The following is a 17,461-nucleotide window of genomic DNA, read 5'->3' as shown; positions in this document are numbered from 1 at the left end:
CTATGATATAATATGAAAAAAATCATTTGTTACCTTCAAAGTACAAAGACCAACATGAAACTCTTATGTAAGAAAGTTGCATTATTCATTATAATTTTGACAGCAAGTGTATGAGCCAGCATTGTGTTTGGTACTACAGTCGTACCTCGGGTTACGACCACCTCGGGTTACGAACTCCGCAAACCCGGAAGTATTTTCGTCGCGCGCACGTGCAAAGCGCGAAAATAGCGCTTTGCGCATGCGCAAAATGGCGCTTCAGGTTACGACCATTTCGGGTTACGAACTGCGACCCGGAACGGATCGTGTTCGTAACCCGAGGTACCACTGTACAATGGAAATTCTTGCCATCACATGTTGCAGCAGACACAAGAGCTAAATTCTTTTTGCTACATTCTATTAAGTAAAAACTTAAGATTATCAGTTGGAAAAAAAAGCAGTAGGGAGCTCGAAATTGATTAAGACGGATAAGAGAATTATATAATGCTTTGAAAAGTTCCTTTTTTGGACTCAGAAGCAATGATACACGAATTATAGTGTTAGGCTGCACAGAACAACATCCAATGATATCTGCCTGTTTGCACAATAGAAAAATGCTTGTGCAATACGACTTCCCTAGACGAGATATTACGCTTCCCCAATAACATTAGTTAAAACAGAAAGTACCCCAGGTAGGTGGTATTTATCCTCAGTCTATACACTGTATAAAAATGGTAGCACTGTGCATTGGCTGCAATTCTATGTTCACACCCTGCAAACACAGAATTTGACACTAGCTGCAGGAGTCTGCAGAGCAAGTTTCTGGCCCTGAGATTGTGGAGGATTGATACCGTGATAGGCAACAGCCAGTATGTCATGTGTGGGTTGCACAGTGAGCAGATTTAACGCCCTGCATAGTTTGTCTTTCTCTGTGACCAGCAAAAGCAGAATTATTGAATTATGCAAATAAAATGTGCATAATGTGAATCATTCAGCTTTTCTTGCCATTGCCAAGGAACACAATCTTCATTAAAAAAATTTTTTAATAAGCATGGCCAATGGTCAGGGATGGTGGGAACTAGAGAGCACCACTTTGGCTACTCCTGAATTATGCACTGTAGGGACTTTTCATCATACAACTTAAGACTTCCAAAATAATATGTCAACACTACAACCTGTGATCCTATAAAATACTCAGTTCATCTAGTAAATATATTCACTACCCAAGACACTGAAGGTTCAAAGTTCCTAGTATTGTGTGGGCTGTTGAGACTTCAAAGTTTAGATTGCTTTTTAATGAGGGAGGTGAGTTTGAACATTTGAAATATTATACATATGATCAATCTGGTATTTCTTTAAATGTACTGTAGTCACAAGCCCGGGGGCAAACAGTGGTTTGTCCTAAATGAAGCAGACTGAGCCCCACATATAAATACATGCAAATGTGCTGGTAAAACTGTTACATTAATAGACACTACTTATTTCAGACTATGCATTAAGGATTCGTACGAGCAACTATTGTTATTGTTTAGTCATTTCTGTAGCAATGCCTATAATTCAGTGTTCCTCAGGTAAAATTCTTCAGTAGCTTGTAATTTATAAGTTCCTGTCAAATACATATTTAGGATAAACACTGGGGGTCATTTTGTAAGTTGGAAAACCATTTAAAAAACATACAAGGAAGCCTTCTTTCTTACCTGTCTGAGTGTTTTCGTGTATAGATTCATACTCTGAATGATCTAGAGCCAAAGGGTTCATATCTGTCTGGTCGGACAGAGGAGCTGTCAGTGATGGTTCTTGCAGTTCTGTTAACGATTCATTCTGGTGCTTTTTGTCACCATCACCATTGGCCTCCAACCCTGCAGAAAAAGCTGCAAGAGTCACAGACCAAGAAACTCTTTATCTGCTCTAAATTAGAAAGAAAAGGCTCAGAGGACCAGCACGCTCAGCTAGAATCGTACCTTCTTTGCAGGAATCTGGTGGGTGATCTGCTATTTCTTCCCAGGTTTTGCTCACGCCACCATCATTAGCCCCGCTTGCTTCCACATGTAACATATGATTCCCCCATACTTTTGCATTAGGATTTAGTTCAGAAACCTTGGCCGACTCCTAGGAAATAATAATTGGATTACGCTCTGTTAACTAAATGCCTGTCATTTTACGTGGTTCCTTATTATAAATGCAACCCACAAGTGGTTAAAAGATATACAGCAGTGGAATAAGAGTTCTTGCGGTTAGAGACCATTTGATGCTTAATGTAAACTCAACCTACATTACTGGTCAAGGCAAATTCACCCATATTTATCAATTGTATAGCTCATTGGCATATTCAAAGAAGTGACATCAGTTGTCTTAGATTCCAAGTTGCTCTTCTGCTCTTGTACTCTTGTAAGGAGATATTTCCGACAAGTCTCTCCTCCATCAGCAGTCCCCCCAATAGTAATCGTAATCATCATCATCATCATCATCATCATCATCATCTTACACCTTTCCCAAAGGACCCAACTCAGTTAGGATGGGACCACAGGAAGCTGCAGGAGGTAGCAGGAGTCAGGAAAGCTCTGCTCCATTTATGAAAGTTACCACCCAGACTTTATTTATATTTATGATCGGATTTATACTCCACTTTTCCCACCAAATGGAGACACCCAACTGGCTTTCAACAGTGACATGCTTACACTAAATCACATTTTAGTGTTACCAGTATGAGCCTGTGCAAGTCTGACATTCATCCATGGTTTAGCATTACAAGGAGGAGCCTGTGTGAGCCTTGGGTCTACACACTCTCCCATGCCTGGGTGTAGCTATGAGGAGACTGGCAGCTTCTATCTGGTTTTGTAATAATAATAATAATAATAATAATAACAATCCCAGTTTAGTGTTATATCTGAGCCCTAAACTGTGGTTAATTTTAACTGTAGTTTACTAAAACAATGCAGGCTTCATAGTTAAGATTAACTGCAGGTTGTCCAGATTCAGACTTAAGGCTAAGCTGTGGTTAGTCAAAAATAGAAGGCAACGTTCCTTGTGCTGTGCCAGAGGAGTGTGCAAGGATGAGGCTTACAAAAGCAGTAAACAAACATTTATTATCAAAAAAGGAGCCATAGTAAAGGTAAAAGTAAATGTAAGCATTGGCGAGATCAAAAGCGGATCTTAACTCCATCATCTTTGAACCAGTTACAGGTAGGTAGCCGTGTTGGTCTGGATCGAAGTAAAATAAAAAAATTCCTTCAGTAGCACCTTAAAGACCAACTAAGTTTTTATTTTGGTATGAGCTTTCGTGTGCATGCACACTTCTTCAGATACTATCTGAAGAAGTGTGCATGCACACGAAAGCTCATACCAAAATAAAAACTTAGTTGGTCTTTAAGGTGCTACTGAAGGAATTTTTTTATCTTTGAACCAGTTCTGTAAAGGAATGTCCAAACATATTCTTACTGCAGAGGAAGGGTAAAAGAAGAAAGTGATTGATAAGAGTTTTCTTAAGGCCCCCATGGGCTGAGGCAAGGTATGAAGGACTCCTCGCAGCTTATATTATGCCTACTCTTACTACTTGGAGTTACATTTCCAAGTCAGTTACTAAAAGTTAAAGCAAAGCATTTGGGATTCAGGCATAGGAAAGAAACAAAATTATTCTGAAGAGCACATATTATTTATAAGAGTGTGGGTTATCTTCAGTTACACTTGATATAGAAACAAAACTGACTGACTGAAGTTCCTGGTCACACAAAGACAAACAAATAACGCTTGCTGAAGCAAAAGCCTTGGTCAATTTTACAACTGGGAGATTTATTAATCCCACTTACAATTAGTCCACCATCAAGGAGGATAGAAATTATTGTTTCTGGATTTTGACTTGCAGAAAGTTTGCCTTGTGACACAGAAGAAACCTGACAATTTGCACGTGAATATGTCAAAGAAATCAGGAAGGTAGCACCAAAAGCTGCAAAGCAAGAGCTAAGGCTCCATTGGAAGAAGGTGCAGGGTATAACTCTAATAAAGAAATACATAACAGACACATCTAAGTTGCATTGCTGCATTGTCCTTTTGACAGTGACACTTTGCCAAGACAGGTGTGCAACACAAGTGTTGGTTCTCTCCCATGCTGCAAGTGTGCTAAAATCCATTCTAGCACAATTTATTGTACAACTATGAAATGTCCTCAAAGATGATGGCACTATAAGATTAGATTTCCATCATACGTCATAAATGATTGAACTAGCTATCTTTTGCAATGCATGCTTTACAATCTTCTAATCATGTGGTTATGATAAGATGGGTGTATTTGTGCAACAGTTCCCCTTACACAATAATTCCCTTGAAGAATTAAGGCTTGCACAATTGCTATCTTTATGAGCAATTTATGCCTAGGATAATTTCCGCAATAAATTGTATTTGGACCATTTTGGCTCTTGCCTGCCTTTCAAAATAAAGACAAAACTACAAACATAACAATACAAGTATTAATCTCTCTTAATAACAACCCTAGCAGTAATAACTGCTGCAAAACTCCAAACCTCGTTGCTCTATAGTTTACAAGCAACAAACCTAGAAACAAATGTAAGCTCGGATACCTCAGTAGGTTAGAGTATGGTGCTAATAACACCAAGGTTGCAGGTTCGATCCCTGTAAGAGACAGCTGCCTATTCCTGCATTGCAGGGCATTGGACTAGATGATCCTCAGGGTCCCTTCCAGCTCTATGATTCTATGAGAAATGTCTTCCTTTACATTAGGAAAGGGCAGGGGCCATCAAAGTTTTGGCTGGCCTTGATAGCCAGCTCAAGTTTGTAGTACTGAAGACTCCCCTCCTCAGTTTCAACGCAATCTTGCACACGTCTACTCAGAAGCACATCCCACTGTGTTTGATGGAGCTTAATCTTAGCAGGGTATAGGACTTGAGCCTTGAGGGTAACCCCCCCCAAGTCCTCCCAGCCTCAATCAAACAATGCTACCTCTTGCCTAGCAATGTTCCAGGGACATAGTATTGCTGGCTGGCTGCCACTGAGGAGCTCTGCTGCCACTGCCAGAGGCAGTAATGAAAAGTAAAACACAAATCCAAAAAAGGATTAAGACAAAGAGCACTGGCGCTGTTCAGCTGCCAACAGTTAGGTGTGCCCAAAGAAACTCTGAAAAAAATGAATGAAATGCACCCCTCTATTCAACATGGAAACGTGGCAGCAAATTCTGCAACAGCCCAAGTTCAAAGCAGTTACAGCAACAAAGTTAGCATTACAGTAATTCTCTACACACAGTGCTGGGGGGTGGGGGAGGAAGAGGGGGAAATTGCCCGGACTAGACATGTGCACTGCAATCCCATACATGGCCTACTCAGAAGTCCTCCTGCGTTCGAGTGAGGCTCACTTACTTGCCCTCAATTAGACCCTGACCACCATTAACAAAGCTACCGCTCACAAATGGCTAAAAGCAATTTTACAACGTAATAGTAGCAGGATGCTTTTTCAAATCCTCGTCCTTCAGCTCTCAGATAGGAGTGCAGGTATAGGGACACAATTATTTACTTCCCAGTTCAAACTTCCGAGAGCAATCATAAAAATTGGTTCATCAATAATGTATTAAAATTTAACCCAAGCATTTTTCCAATCTGTTTTAGGGAGAACATTACAGTAAGTTGTAAAATATCAACTTTGTGGCAAGCTTCAGAGGCTAGGGATGGGTGAGAGGCAACAAAAGAGATGTGTATGCCTTTCACAACACAGGTACTGTACCAAGTTGTGCTGTTATGTATGCCACTGTTTTAGCAATTGACAGTAGGTTAACTCAAACAAATGGAAACACTGCTGGAGTTTTAGAATGTCATACAGAAAATCAAAACCTTCACCTTGGATTACAGCAACTTCTTTTAAAAGATGCCTGATGAATCAAATTATGATGGTGAAATACTTACATATCCTTCATCTCTATCTTGCCATCCCCAGATATCACTGTTTTGTTGTACCAGCAACTGGTAAGGGTATCCTCCCATTTCAAAAGAAGGAATGGTCATGTCGCCAGTTTCATTTTGGAGCGCCTCATTAGCACTGCATGAGCTATCCGTTTTGTTAAAAGATGAATTAATCCACAAATATCCCATCAGATATTCCTGATCATCTGTAAACTTGGCAGATGAAAAACTTAGTGGAGCAGATGGACAAAGCGGATCACCTTGGGAATCGCCTATATCCATTTTGTGTGTGTTATCAGATTCCTTTAATATATCTTCCATCAGGTCCAATACATGCTTTGCATTGCCTTGGTCACATTCTTGATCGTTAACAGAGGCCAGAGGTATTTCGTACGAAGGAGTAGCAGCATATTTGTCTACCTGCTTGGGGTCAATACAAATCCCACCTGCATCAGTACAAGTCAGAGAGTCTTCAGCATCTGATCTGGAAGCACATTCCACCTCAACGTTCAGTTTCTGCTGGCCATTTTGGGGAGCAGAGTCCTTTGCATTTTCTGTTAATATATCTGCACAGGGAATTGAAACTTCAGAAATTAAAGACGTAAGAGGGCACGTGGTTTCCATTATACTCTGTTTGGGTAAAGAGCTGTTTTTGCAGTATCCTGATTTCCCTCCCCTTGATCTGGTGGATGTCTCAGTGTGGCTAGTTTCTATTTTTACATTTCTAGCATCACTTTCATCAACTGATGCAGGAAGTCTCTCTGTTTCAAGTTGACTATTAGTTTTATCAATCTGCAGGATACTTAAAGACTCCTCCAGAACTAAAGGCCTCTCTTGCATATCTGAAGATACGTTAAGTTTTTGCATTAGATCATTACTGCCATTTAATATACAGTCATCTTGAACAGTGAAATTTTCAGAATCTGCCTTGGTTTCCATTTCACTATGTGTTTTCCTTTCATGGTGTGTTTCCCATTTCAACCCATTTACAGGCTCTTCTGCAGTTGCTATTAATTTGTGAGGGTCAGTCCCTGGACTCAGCTGATCTTCCAGTCTATGGAATGTACATTTGTTCCATAGCTTGCATTGTTCATCATTCAAATCCATCTCACACGCTTCAGAATGTGCTAAAGAGACACAGCAGCTGTTATCTTCGTTAAGTGAACTGGAATAGTCATTTGTTTTGCCATCCTTTTTAGAGAGGTTGTGTGGAACTTGAACTTCCAAGCCATTTTCATTTTGGATTCTTTCATATTCATTTACATCAAGAGGCTTAGGAAAAGTTAACGTCTCTTCGCTTCCCCGTGATCCTTCTGTCAAATCACTCACCTCTGAAGGTATGTTATCTATTTGAGACAGGTTTTGCTGAGCAGCCCTTGTAAAGTTGCCATCTTCATAACTGGTAAACTCTGAAACATGGGGTATTTCAGCTTCAAAAGCCACACTCTCTGATGTTGGAAGTGTTTTAATGGTGCTTTCTTTCAGATCCCCATGGGAGCAGAATGTTCCAAGATCAGAAACATATTCATGCTTCAGGAGTAGCTCTGGATTAAACTGTTCAGAAAAGTTAGGGGTTTTCTTATCACTGTAGGCAGATACTCTCCAAAATTCATTTGTGTTTCCTGTAAAGTTTTGCCTATTCACTTGACTTTGGTTTTCTGTGTTATTTTGACTTACAGAGAGGAAATCATCCTCAAACTCTGATGAAAACTTCAGGCTTCCCAACAACTGTTTAGAGTTTTCACCTTCAGTATTTTGATTTTCATTAGATTCAGACTTTACACCTTCAGTGACACATTTGGTCTCACTATTGAAAAGGGAAGTCCATGCATGTGCCCTGCTTTTTAATTGCAGAGAATATTCCATGCCTTTCTCCAAATGCACAGGTGCTGTAGAATTATTGTTTTCACCAAGTGATTCATTCACAAAGATTCTACTACTATCTAGCATATTCATTTCCTGGGTTCTATTTTTAGTAAGATCTTCCCCATGTGCTTGTGCCCTTAACACATCTGCTGCTATTCTGTCAGTATTTAACCTGTGATCCCCATTCACTAAGCCAACTGGAGCTTTTACCCCCACTTCACTTTTTGGCATCAGTAAACTATCATTTATTATATTGGGAGATTCATCTTTCAGAGCACTGAAGTCAACAGGCACCTGAACCGGCTTCTTCTGGACTAACAATTCCTTCCCACTTTCCCCAGGCCATGTCATATTGTACATCTCCTGAACAGCTGAACTTTCTACCTCTAAAGGAGTCTCTCCGTGCACAATAGCTTGCCCTTCTTCTAGATCCATTCTCAGATCATCATCAACTATACAAATACTGTAGAATTCATCTCTGGTACTTATACGGGGCCTGTCAATATCAAGATATGCAAAGCTTGAAGCTGCTGTCTCTCTGTCTGCTCTACCTGAACCTACTGCACTACAATTACTTTTAACAGAATCTACTTCATCCTGCACTGATAAGCACTCACCCATAACTGGCTTGCCTTTTATTCCACATGTACTTAAGGCTTTCGGGAAGATGCTTCCTTGGCTTACAGCCACCGGCACACATGAAGAAGTACTTTCAAATGAATGGCATGGCTTCCCAGCTACAGTAGATCCTGTTTCATTATTGCTATTAATATGGTAGCTGCCTGCATTATTCACACATCGAACATTACCACTGCTGCTTTCTGGAAGATTTTCAGCACCATCCGTATCTTCCATTTGTTCGCACTCTTGTAAACTGCCATACCCATTCAAGACCTTTCTTGGACTATAAGGATAAAGATTAAAAGATATACTGGTGTTGCGGCCAGCTTCAGCAATCCCCACACAATGGCCTGAAGGATATTTAACTGACTCTACGCAATTATTATGAATAGCAGGTGCTCCAGAAACTGCCTCTTGGATTACATGCAGCTCCTTTCTTTCCATGGTCTCCAAAATGGAAGTTAAAGTTTTACTTATCCCGTTTCCTGACGTCTCCTCTTCAGTTGATTTTTGCAAAAGACTCATCTTCTCATTCTTGCTGTTGAGTTCTTTACTGAAACAGCAACCCATTTTTATGTTGCCTTTTACAAGTCCCGGAACTGTGAGCTCTTTACTGCATATACCCACTTCACTTCAAGGCTGCTGGGCAGACAAGCCAACACCCAGTTGCCAAAAATAGCACTGTTTAAACAGTGCAGGGGGTTCATATGCTATTGCCACTCAAAATCCAAAGCCCAGTTCCTAAAATGCCTCTATGTAAAGCCAGCATTATGCTAAACAATGTGACTTTCAGCTATATATTTTTCTGGCTTATACTATGTATTTGGAGCATTTTCTTCATTTTTTCATCTCCCAAACAATGAAAGTGTTCAGAACTTTAGCTGTCTCTCCTCGTAAATGTAAGAATGCCTTGTAAGAACAGACACTCCTATATTGAACTGAATAACAAAAAAAGGGTGCATATGCATCCTAACCTACTGCAATACTGCATGCTAATTTGCTATAATTTTGAATTGATAGAACAAGGAAACTCCGTTAGGGACTCAACAAGATTTTTCTATCCAAAATACAGTTCAAAGCCTCAGAGTTCATTTTAAAGGTACTGCAAATTAAAACCGCTCCAATAATTCCTTGCTTTTTAACTTTTTTGCAGGGCAGGAGAGAGAAGACGACAATAAAGACCATCCTGCTTGCCCACTTTCAACATGTAATTTACATACTATTCTCACATGACCATTTGCACTAACACGATTCACCTCAATTTCTTGATGTGCTGCCCAAAATTGGGGCAGGTGGGGGGGAGGTGTCCAAAGCAATTCAGTTCTGCCCACAAAACATGTGACATGTCCAGGTGGCATGAGAAAGAGAAAGTCCACAAAACCAAACCAAAAAGTGTCCAGAGTTGTTGAGCTTTTTTGGGGGAGCTGCTGACCAACGTTTTGGAGGGTTTTGGGGGGGGGCACAAAAGTTGCTGCGCTTTTTGGGGGGGAAAGAGAACAGAAATAAATGACGAATAATACCTTCGCTGGAACTAACACGCAGCACCGACATAGTCTGCCAAAGCACCAAAAAACCAGCACAGAAAGGATTAAAAACCAATCTCTGGGTTTTAACAACAGAGACAAGCTGTAGCAGAGACAAGCTGTAGGAGCAGGAGAACAAATGGGGGTGGGTGGTGAAAAACCAACAACAACAGCGCGAATGGGCCAATGGGGTACATGCCAGCAGTGAGGGCTCTGCGAGTCTGCGTGTCACGTCTGACACGCGTGTCATAGGTTCGCCATCACTGGACTAAGGGAACCGGTGGCATGCCGTAATTTCTCCTTTGAATGAATATAACTAGCAAAACCAGAAGCCTGAAAAGTTGCTTTCTGTTTCATATGCTTAGCACAACTAAATGAAATGAGCCAAGAAAAGACTTCTACTTGCTGCAGAACCAATATAGAAAATAACTTATATCACAAGTTACCCAAAGCAGGCATAAGATTCAGGGGACAGAACAGTGGCTAAAATAACCACACTTTCATGCATTCAGATTCATCAAGTCTTCACCATGATACTTACTAGATGAGAACTATCTTTAACTTCTTGTACTTGCTGCACCTGCGGTTCAGCCACAACTTTAGGGTCCTGATCAGAAGTCATGAGCTGCCTGCTTTCTGGCTCCTCAGAGAGAACTGTATTGATCACCACCTAAGCTGCAGGATAGAAGAAGAAAGGCATTAAGAATGCATAGCTCATTTTGTATATTACTAACTGTGGTAAACAGAAGGCAATGCCACTCAATAAGAGTTTACAGACTGCACTGAAAAGTCCAGGGTTTGTACTAGATCTTCCATTTAAAAAACAAAAACAACATGATTGGGTTCTTCTCAGGCTATTCATAGCCTCACTGGCAAAGACAATTTTTTTTCTATAAATACGTGACGAGCTGGAAACTCATTGCTACCACAATGATTCTAAAAAGTATGTCCAAAACTGCTCCATTGTGGTTTGTGTGTTTAGGTTTTTTCCTATTTTTTATTAAAGATTTTATTGGTTTACAGAAATATGTGCAATGTCTCTCGTAACGTTTTTGCAAATTAGCTTGCAAATTTGTTGAGACATTGGGAAGAAAAGGGGGGAAAGAGGTAGATGGGGGAAGGGTGGGTGGGGTGACGATGTTTCTATTTTGCTTACTATATGTGGGGTTTTTTTGTTTTTGTCAGCATTGCTTGTATAGATTCTCTGCTGTTTGCAGCACTGTGCCTACCAAGCTGACAGACTGGCCAGTTGACTCCATGGAAACAATTGGCATTTGCAATAAAGACTGGACAGGTGACTAAACATGTTTGATTAGTAAGCAATGTTTATACATGGGTGTCTCCATATTTGAAAACAAATACAGCCCCAGTTAGATGTGTGAAGTATCGCCAAAACAGACTGGCCATATTGCTAAAGGATTGAGAAATTGCAATCCGCAAAAGTGTTTTATATAGAGGAGACATGGGCAGGATCTACTTTTTGTTTTTTATTAGAACTCTAGGGTTCTAGTTCAAAATAGTGGCAGGTCAGAGCCAGTTGTCTGCTGAACCTCACTGTGCCACAGACTGGGATAATTTGCATATACATAATGCAAAACTGTATTTAAGTAGAAAAGCCTCTAGTCTTGCTATTGGTAGTCAAATCCTTGCTGGCCAACTGGTGTGTCTACTGCAAAATCACCCACTGATCAAACTTCTGTCTACCCAGACATAAAGACTTTGAAAATGAAAATTTGACAATGCTACACATATCTTGATTTTTATTTTTAATGTAGCCATTCAGGTTAGACAATTTTAGATGCATCATTGCGATTTACACAATTTACCCTACGATTTAAGTAGAAAAGCCTCTAGTCTTGCTATTGGTAGTCAAATCCTTGCTGGCCAACTGGTGTGTCTACTGCAAAATCACCCACTGATCAAACTTCTGTCTACCCAGACATAAAGACTTTGAAAATGAAAATTTGACAATGCTACACATATCTTGATTTTTATTTTTAATGTAGCCATTCAGGTTAGACAATTTTAGATGCATCATTGCGATTTACACAATTTACCCTACGACATAGAAGTTGGGTGGCACAAATGCCAGGTATCTATCCCACACAGGGATTTTGAACGAAGCACTAGGATAACAGAGTTGTATGGTGGATAGAGCTGACTTCCTCAACCTAATGTTCTTCAGATGTTTGGACTACAACTCCCATCAGCCACAAATGGCATAGCTAATGGTAAGAGGTTTTGGCAGTTTTAAGTCTAAAATGTCTGGCACCAAGTGGAGGAAAGCTGGGTTACAATGATGGATGTAGACTAGGGAGGTCAAATTGTTGTTCAGCCATAAGATCGCTACTTAACTGAAGAGAGGTTTCATAAGAAATTATTCATAATTCAAATTTAATAAATGAAGTACCTATCATGACTTTGCTGCCTGTAAAATTGGATTAACACAATATTAAATCTTCTGAGGCAGCTGCTGCAACAAGTATTTAGCATGACTGAAAGTGCTATAGGAAAAAAAAAACCCGTTGGAACACACAAGCCTTTCACCAATGCTCCTGGATTGGTACCCTGAAACCCACTTCAGCAGGAAACATCAGCTCTTTGAAATTTACAAAGAAAGCACTGTTGACTAATATGAACAGCTGCACTGCAACATACAACATATGCTGGTTTCACTGATCTTCCCCAGGCTTTCCAGTGAAGCTGTGTTTAGCTCTATGCATAGGGGAATAGCTATATCACATTTCTCTATCACAGTTCCCAGGCTGTTGCTGCTGCTTCTTCTTGTTATTATTTGTATTGCATTTTGCAGCTATAAATATATATATATCTTAAATATTAAATCACAAAAAGCAATAATTGAAGCCGATATAAATCATCAAGAACAATCCCCAGGAAGAAAATGAAATCAATTGCAAAGAAACTGTTGTGTATGGTGAATACTATATTTCTGCTTCACAGATGTTTGTGCTAAGAAGACTTATCTCATTTCATCTGTTGCTCTCTCTACACATCTTGTGAAAAAAAGCAGCACACTAATTCTTTTAAATGAAATTTGTCATTTTTACATTTGAACTTGACAATCTTTACTTGCAGTGATGGAGAATCCATTCTCCTTTCCTGGTCAAATCTACTATAGCATAAGACAACAAGGAGTTCCTTTCTTCCTGATCAAGACCATTCCATAAATGATTTGCCAGTTTTTAAAAAATAGAAAGGTAACTCAGAATCATAGATTTTAGTTCAGTACTGAAGACACATTACTTTTGAATTTTCAGAAGGAACTTCTTGGCTCTAAACCCTCTGCTGCATAAGCTGAAAGCATTCAATGGAGCAAGGCCCATCTTATCAGGATTCAAGTTCAGCTTCTTGTCTCTCATTCATGCCACTGCCAATGGGATGAAAAACACTCTCCCAACACTACCTTCTGGATTCTGTACCCTGCACAGACCAGAACCACTGTAGCACAACGACCCCAATTCCCATTCCAGACAGCCACACCATTTTGAAATGGCACTGAAAGCTGCAGAGTGATCAAGAAGCAAGAGCAAGTCACACTCCCCTTGTCCCACTATCTGTAAAGGTCATCCATCAGGTGGAGCAAGACGTGATTCTGTACCATGGCCATATTGGAACCCAGACTGGAACAGATCCAATAATGTTTGTGTTATCCAAGAATGCTTGCAGATGTCCCACAACCTTCCTCAAGAAGGGGGTATTTGTGAATGCTTGATAGTTACTCCAACCCAAGGGGTTCAGGGCTCATTTGTTTAGAAGTGGCCATACCACCCCTCTCTGAATACAACAGGGACCACTCCCTGAGAGAAGGGCATCAAAATGGGTCCATCACTCTTACAAGGGAAACTGCCACTACCAGTCCAAACTTCACCAGGCAACATTTCAACCACGACAAGGGATTGCATTGCATTGCACACCCACACCCCACCCAGTTACATCTGGACCTTCCCTCATATCACTTGGGTCAAAGACTACATAAAGGGCATGCCCTGCCTCATGTGTTGGTTCTATGACCATTAGAGACAGCTCTATGGTTGTCATGGAGACCATGAAGCCCAAGAGCAGCCTCCACATGCATGCAGAAGGTGCCAAAAACAATGCCAAAGACTGTCTTGGTCACCTCATCAGGGATGTTGGTGGACCACAGGATTTTTGATAGACTAGCAGCATCTAAACCAGGCATCCCCAAACTCCGGCCCTCCAGATGTTTTGGACTACAATTCCCATCATCCCTGACCACTGGTCCTGTTAGCTAGGGATCATGGGAGTTGTAGACCAAAAATCTGGAGGGCCGCAGTTTGGGGATGCCTGATCTGAACCATCCTAAGATCAATAGGTTTTCTGGTAAAGGAGATGGTGCTTCTATGGACCATGTTGTTGTTGTTTAATCGTTTAGTCATGTCCGACTCTTCGTGACCCCATGGACCATAGCACGCCAGGTATGGTATGGACCATACCAACACACATATCCTCAATCTAGCCTGGTGTTGTACTGAGGACTCATATGGGTACAGATGATTTAGATGAAGCTCACCCAGCTCATCCATCCAAGCATTGGTAACACATGCCAAGTCAGCCCCCTTCATCCACAATCCAGCTGTGAATAAGCAGTCTTATTCTGGACTGACCAGCACTACCAAATCAGACGGCTCAATGTATTCCCACTTTTCAATTTACTATTTTTAGTAAGGTGTAATGATTAGGTGAAGGGGAACTTATGATCACTTAATTTTCACCCAAAGGATCTAAGAAAGGATGAAGCACTTTTAGAACAAAACAAGAACTTGCTTATATTTAAAGAGGTTATAGCTTAATTGTTACTTTTGAAAGGCATAACACTTTGTTTCAATTGAACAACCTTTACAGAGATATTTAAGATCTTTCTTAATTAACTTCACGCTTTTAATCTGCCACTGCTAAAATTCTTTCTAGGATAGCTATTGTCTAACACTCCCAGTCCCTTCCCAAATCTTTCCCTTCTCCTCAGGTAGATAGAACCTTGCCTGCTCACAGACAATCCTGTCTTACCTTCTTCCAGTTCACTATCTGACCCCACTCAGGTAGTCAGGAACTTTCTGTTTGGGTGGGCAGAAGGGGTCTCTATCCCTAATCCCAGGCCCCTTTTTAACCCACAGACAATCTCCAGCAAGCACTCTCTCAGATAGTCCCTATCTCTATCTGACTGTGAACTGTCAGCATCTAATTTAAATTCCTCTCTCTTCTTATTAACTGATCGCTGGGTCACCAGGAAGCAAAACCAGGGCCTGTCAGTCTTCGGAACATTTCCTTTGGTGTAGAATAGATCCTACCACCTGTGGATGAGCCTATCCTTATATCAAGCTCTGGACCACACCCACACCTCGGCTGCATTCACTCGGCCAGCAAACAAACAACACTACACACTGCAGTCAGCCCTAAAATTCTTATCTGCAGGCAGGTATCTCACCAGACAGACAAACTGATGCGGGCAAAACACCATGCTCTTGCCACTTAAGATGTTCCCTTTCACTATCATAATTGCTATACAGAGGTAAACATCCTGCCAGCAAAAACTTTTTTTGGGTTAATAAGCTACTGAAAGGATGCCAGCAACTCTTTCATTCTCACCACCCTCTGCCTAGGGAGAAAGTGCATCTCTGAATAGGAAGCGGCTCTAGAGTACTGTTTATTCTCCCTTTTGATGTTAGCAGTTTGTATATCATTAACAGACCACATTACACCTTGCACAGCTAGCAGGCATCTGTTTTCAGCAGCTACACAGTAGCCAAGAAATGTTTAGATTCAGGAGGTGGAGATTTTCTCAGCTCCCTCTCATATTCCAAGACAGTGCTGTAAACATTGTCCATTTCAAGGGCAATACAGTATGGAAATACTTTTCACTCTGTCCTTATTAACAACAACTAAAACATTAAATGTACAAGAGGCCTGCAGTCAAATATCTACCTAGGTATTTCAGATATGTGATTCCTCATTTTTTCAGATCCTGATTCCCATCTCCTACCCTCATCATCTTTCTTCTGGACAACTGCCTCTTCTGAATCCAATCACTTGTTTTGCTGTGCTTGCTTTCATGTCCTCAGTCCCTTCTTTCCTCTGTCACGACTACTTAACCCCACTTTCCTAGGCCTTTCAGCTTGTCTGTTCCAAGCTCCAGGATCAGACGTCAGCTAATGGTACTTAATAATGAAAACTCCAAAATGGCAGCTTCCAGAAATGGCCACAAAAAACTGTAGCTGGCAAATTGTATTAAACAGGATATAAGTTCAGAGTTACAGACATCTTAGTGTGGTTCCTTCCTCATATTCATGGAAGTATCCTGTAAGAGCAGATATTTTGGAAGGGCTTCGAAGGGCATCTAATTCAACTTCTATTGGTTGTGACCCAGTTTTCCATCTTCAAAGATGAAAAAAACTGTACAGACATGTACAGGACTTGACAAACTGCTGGTTGCAATCAAGTACTGCCTATGATGAAATCTGAAATCCACCTGCAACTTTTACATGTAGCAGATAATTTGGGTCTCCCAAATAATTTGGATTGTATCTAGAACAGTTTTACTAAGGACTTGGCGGGGGGCATGACCCACCTGCTGCTGTTGTTGCAAATGGAGATTAGGCTTCACTTCTTTCTCTAAAAAAAATATAAGTTGCTCCTTAGTTACTGGATGAGACTTCCCAATCTGTGAGAGACTTGTGCAAAGTTCAGTTAGTTACATGGAGGAAATCAGTGTTCCATTATAGTTTATTGATATACTGTTTTGGGGGCCAAAGGCCCTCAAAGTACCAAATAAAGGTACAATAGAAGTACAATAAACCAAAACCATATAAAATAGTAAAATCACAAAATATACTCCATTCTCACTAGTAGCATAACATGAACTGCTTATTGCAGAAATGAATATTCTGAGAGTTATTTTTCCCCGGTGTAATAAAAAAAATGAAGTTTGTCTTTAAAATAAGAAGTCAATGATAGGCAACCATCCCTTAAACATGTTAGGACTATTCCTTTCTAAAAATTTACTTGTTGTGGGCCCATCCTCTGAAGGCAGACAGTTCTGCAGTGGACACACACATTTAAAAATGTCATTTTATGCAAAGGAATGACACAAATACCCACCCTGATGGCAGCTTATTAGAAAAAGCCATAACCAACTCAGAAAGTAAAGTGACTGAAGACAGTCGCCTCTCAGGGTAAGTGGGTGGAAACCTTATACTACATGATACCAACAAACAAACTTGTCATGGCACACTAGTGCACTCTACCACTTAGTACTGGAATTACTGGTTTAAGTTTTTTAAATATCTCTACGTCTAGCAAGCTGCCACTGCAGTTGTCCTCCCTGCCTCAAGGAGGGATCAGACAGATGCTAAGCTACCAGCACTCAGCTTTTGAGAGCTGAGTGCCACACAATTTCTATTTTTTACACCAGCCACTGCCACTCTATTCCATGCTCAGTCTTGGAAAGAATGTTAGCTTCTTCTAGTGATCTGGCTGGGCCCCCAGTTCTAGTTTATCCTTGGCTTCAAGTTGAGAGAGAAGGTAGGGAAACAGACT

The 17,461-nt window shown here is 40.6% G+C and overlaps 1 protein-coding gene across 4 annotated transcripts in view; it reads right to left on the bottom strand.

Moving 5' to 3' along the window:
• LARP4B (La ribonucleoprotein 4B) overlaps window positions 1-17,461 on the bottom strand; it is a 60,991-nt gene that overhangs the window by 21,388 nt on the left and 22,142 nt on the right. Inside the window, exons 2-4 of one of the 4 annotated variants that reach the window (XM_035129384.2) lie at window positions 10,431-10,564; window positions 1,938-2,085; window positions 1,674-1,847 (exon numbers count right to left, since the gene is read on the bottom strand). In XM_035129384.2, coding sequence (XP_034985275.1) covers window positions 1,674-1,847; window positions 1,938-2,085; window positions 10,431-10,511 — 403 coding nt within the window. In that variant the 5' untranslated portion in view covers window positions 10,512-10,564. The other 3 variants (XM_035129388.2, XM_035129381.2, XM_035129382.2) reach the window with 3 other exon arrangements.

This window comes from Zootoca vivipara, chromosome 12 (assembly GCF_963506605.1).
Source record: "Zootoca vivipara chromosome 12, rZooViv1.1, whole genome shotgun sequence".
In the NCBI taxonomy this organism is placed as follows: domain Eukaryota; kingdom Metazoa; phylum Chordata; class Lepidosauria; order Squamata; family Lacertidae; genus Zootoca; species Zootoca vivipara.
This window is presented reverse-complemented; position numbering and strand designations above follow the sequence as displayed.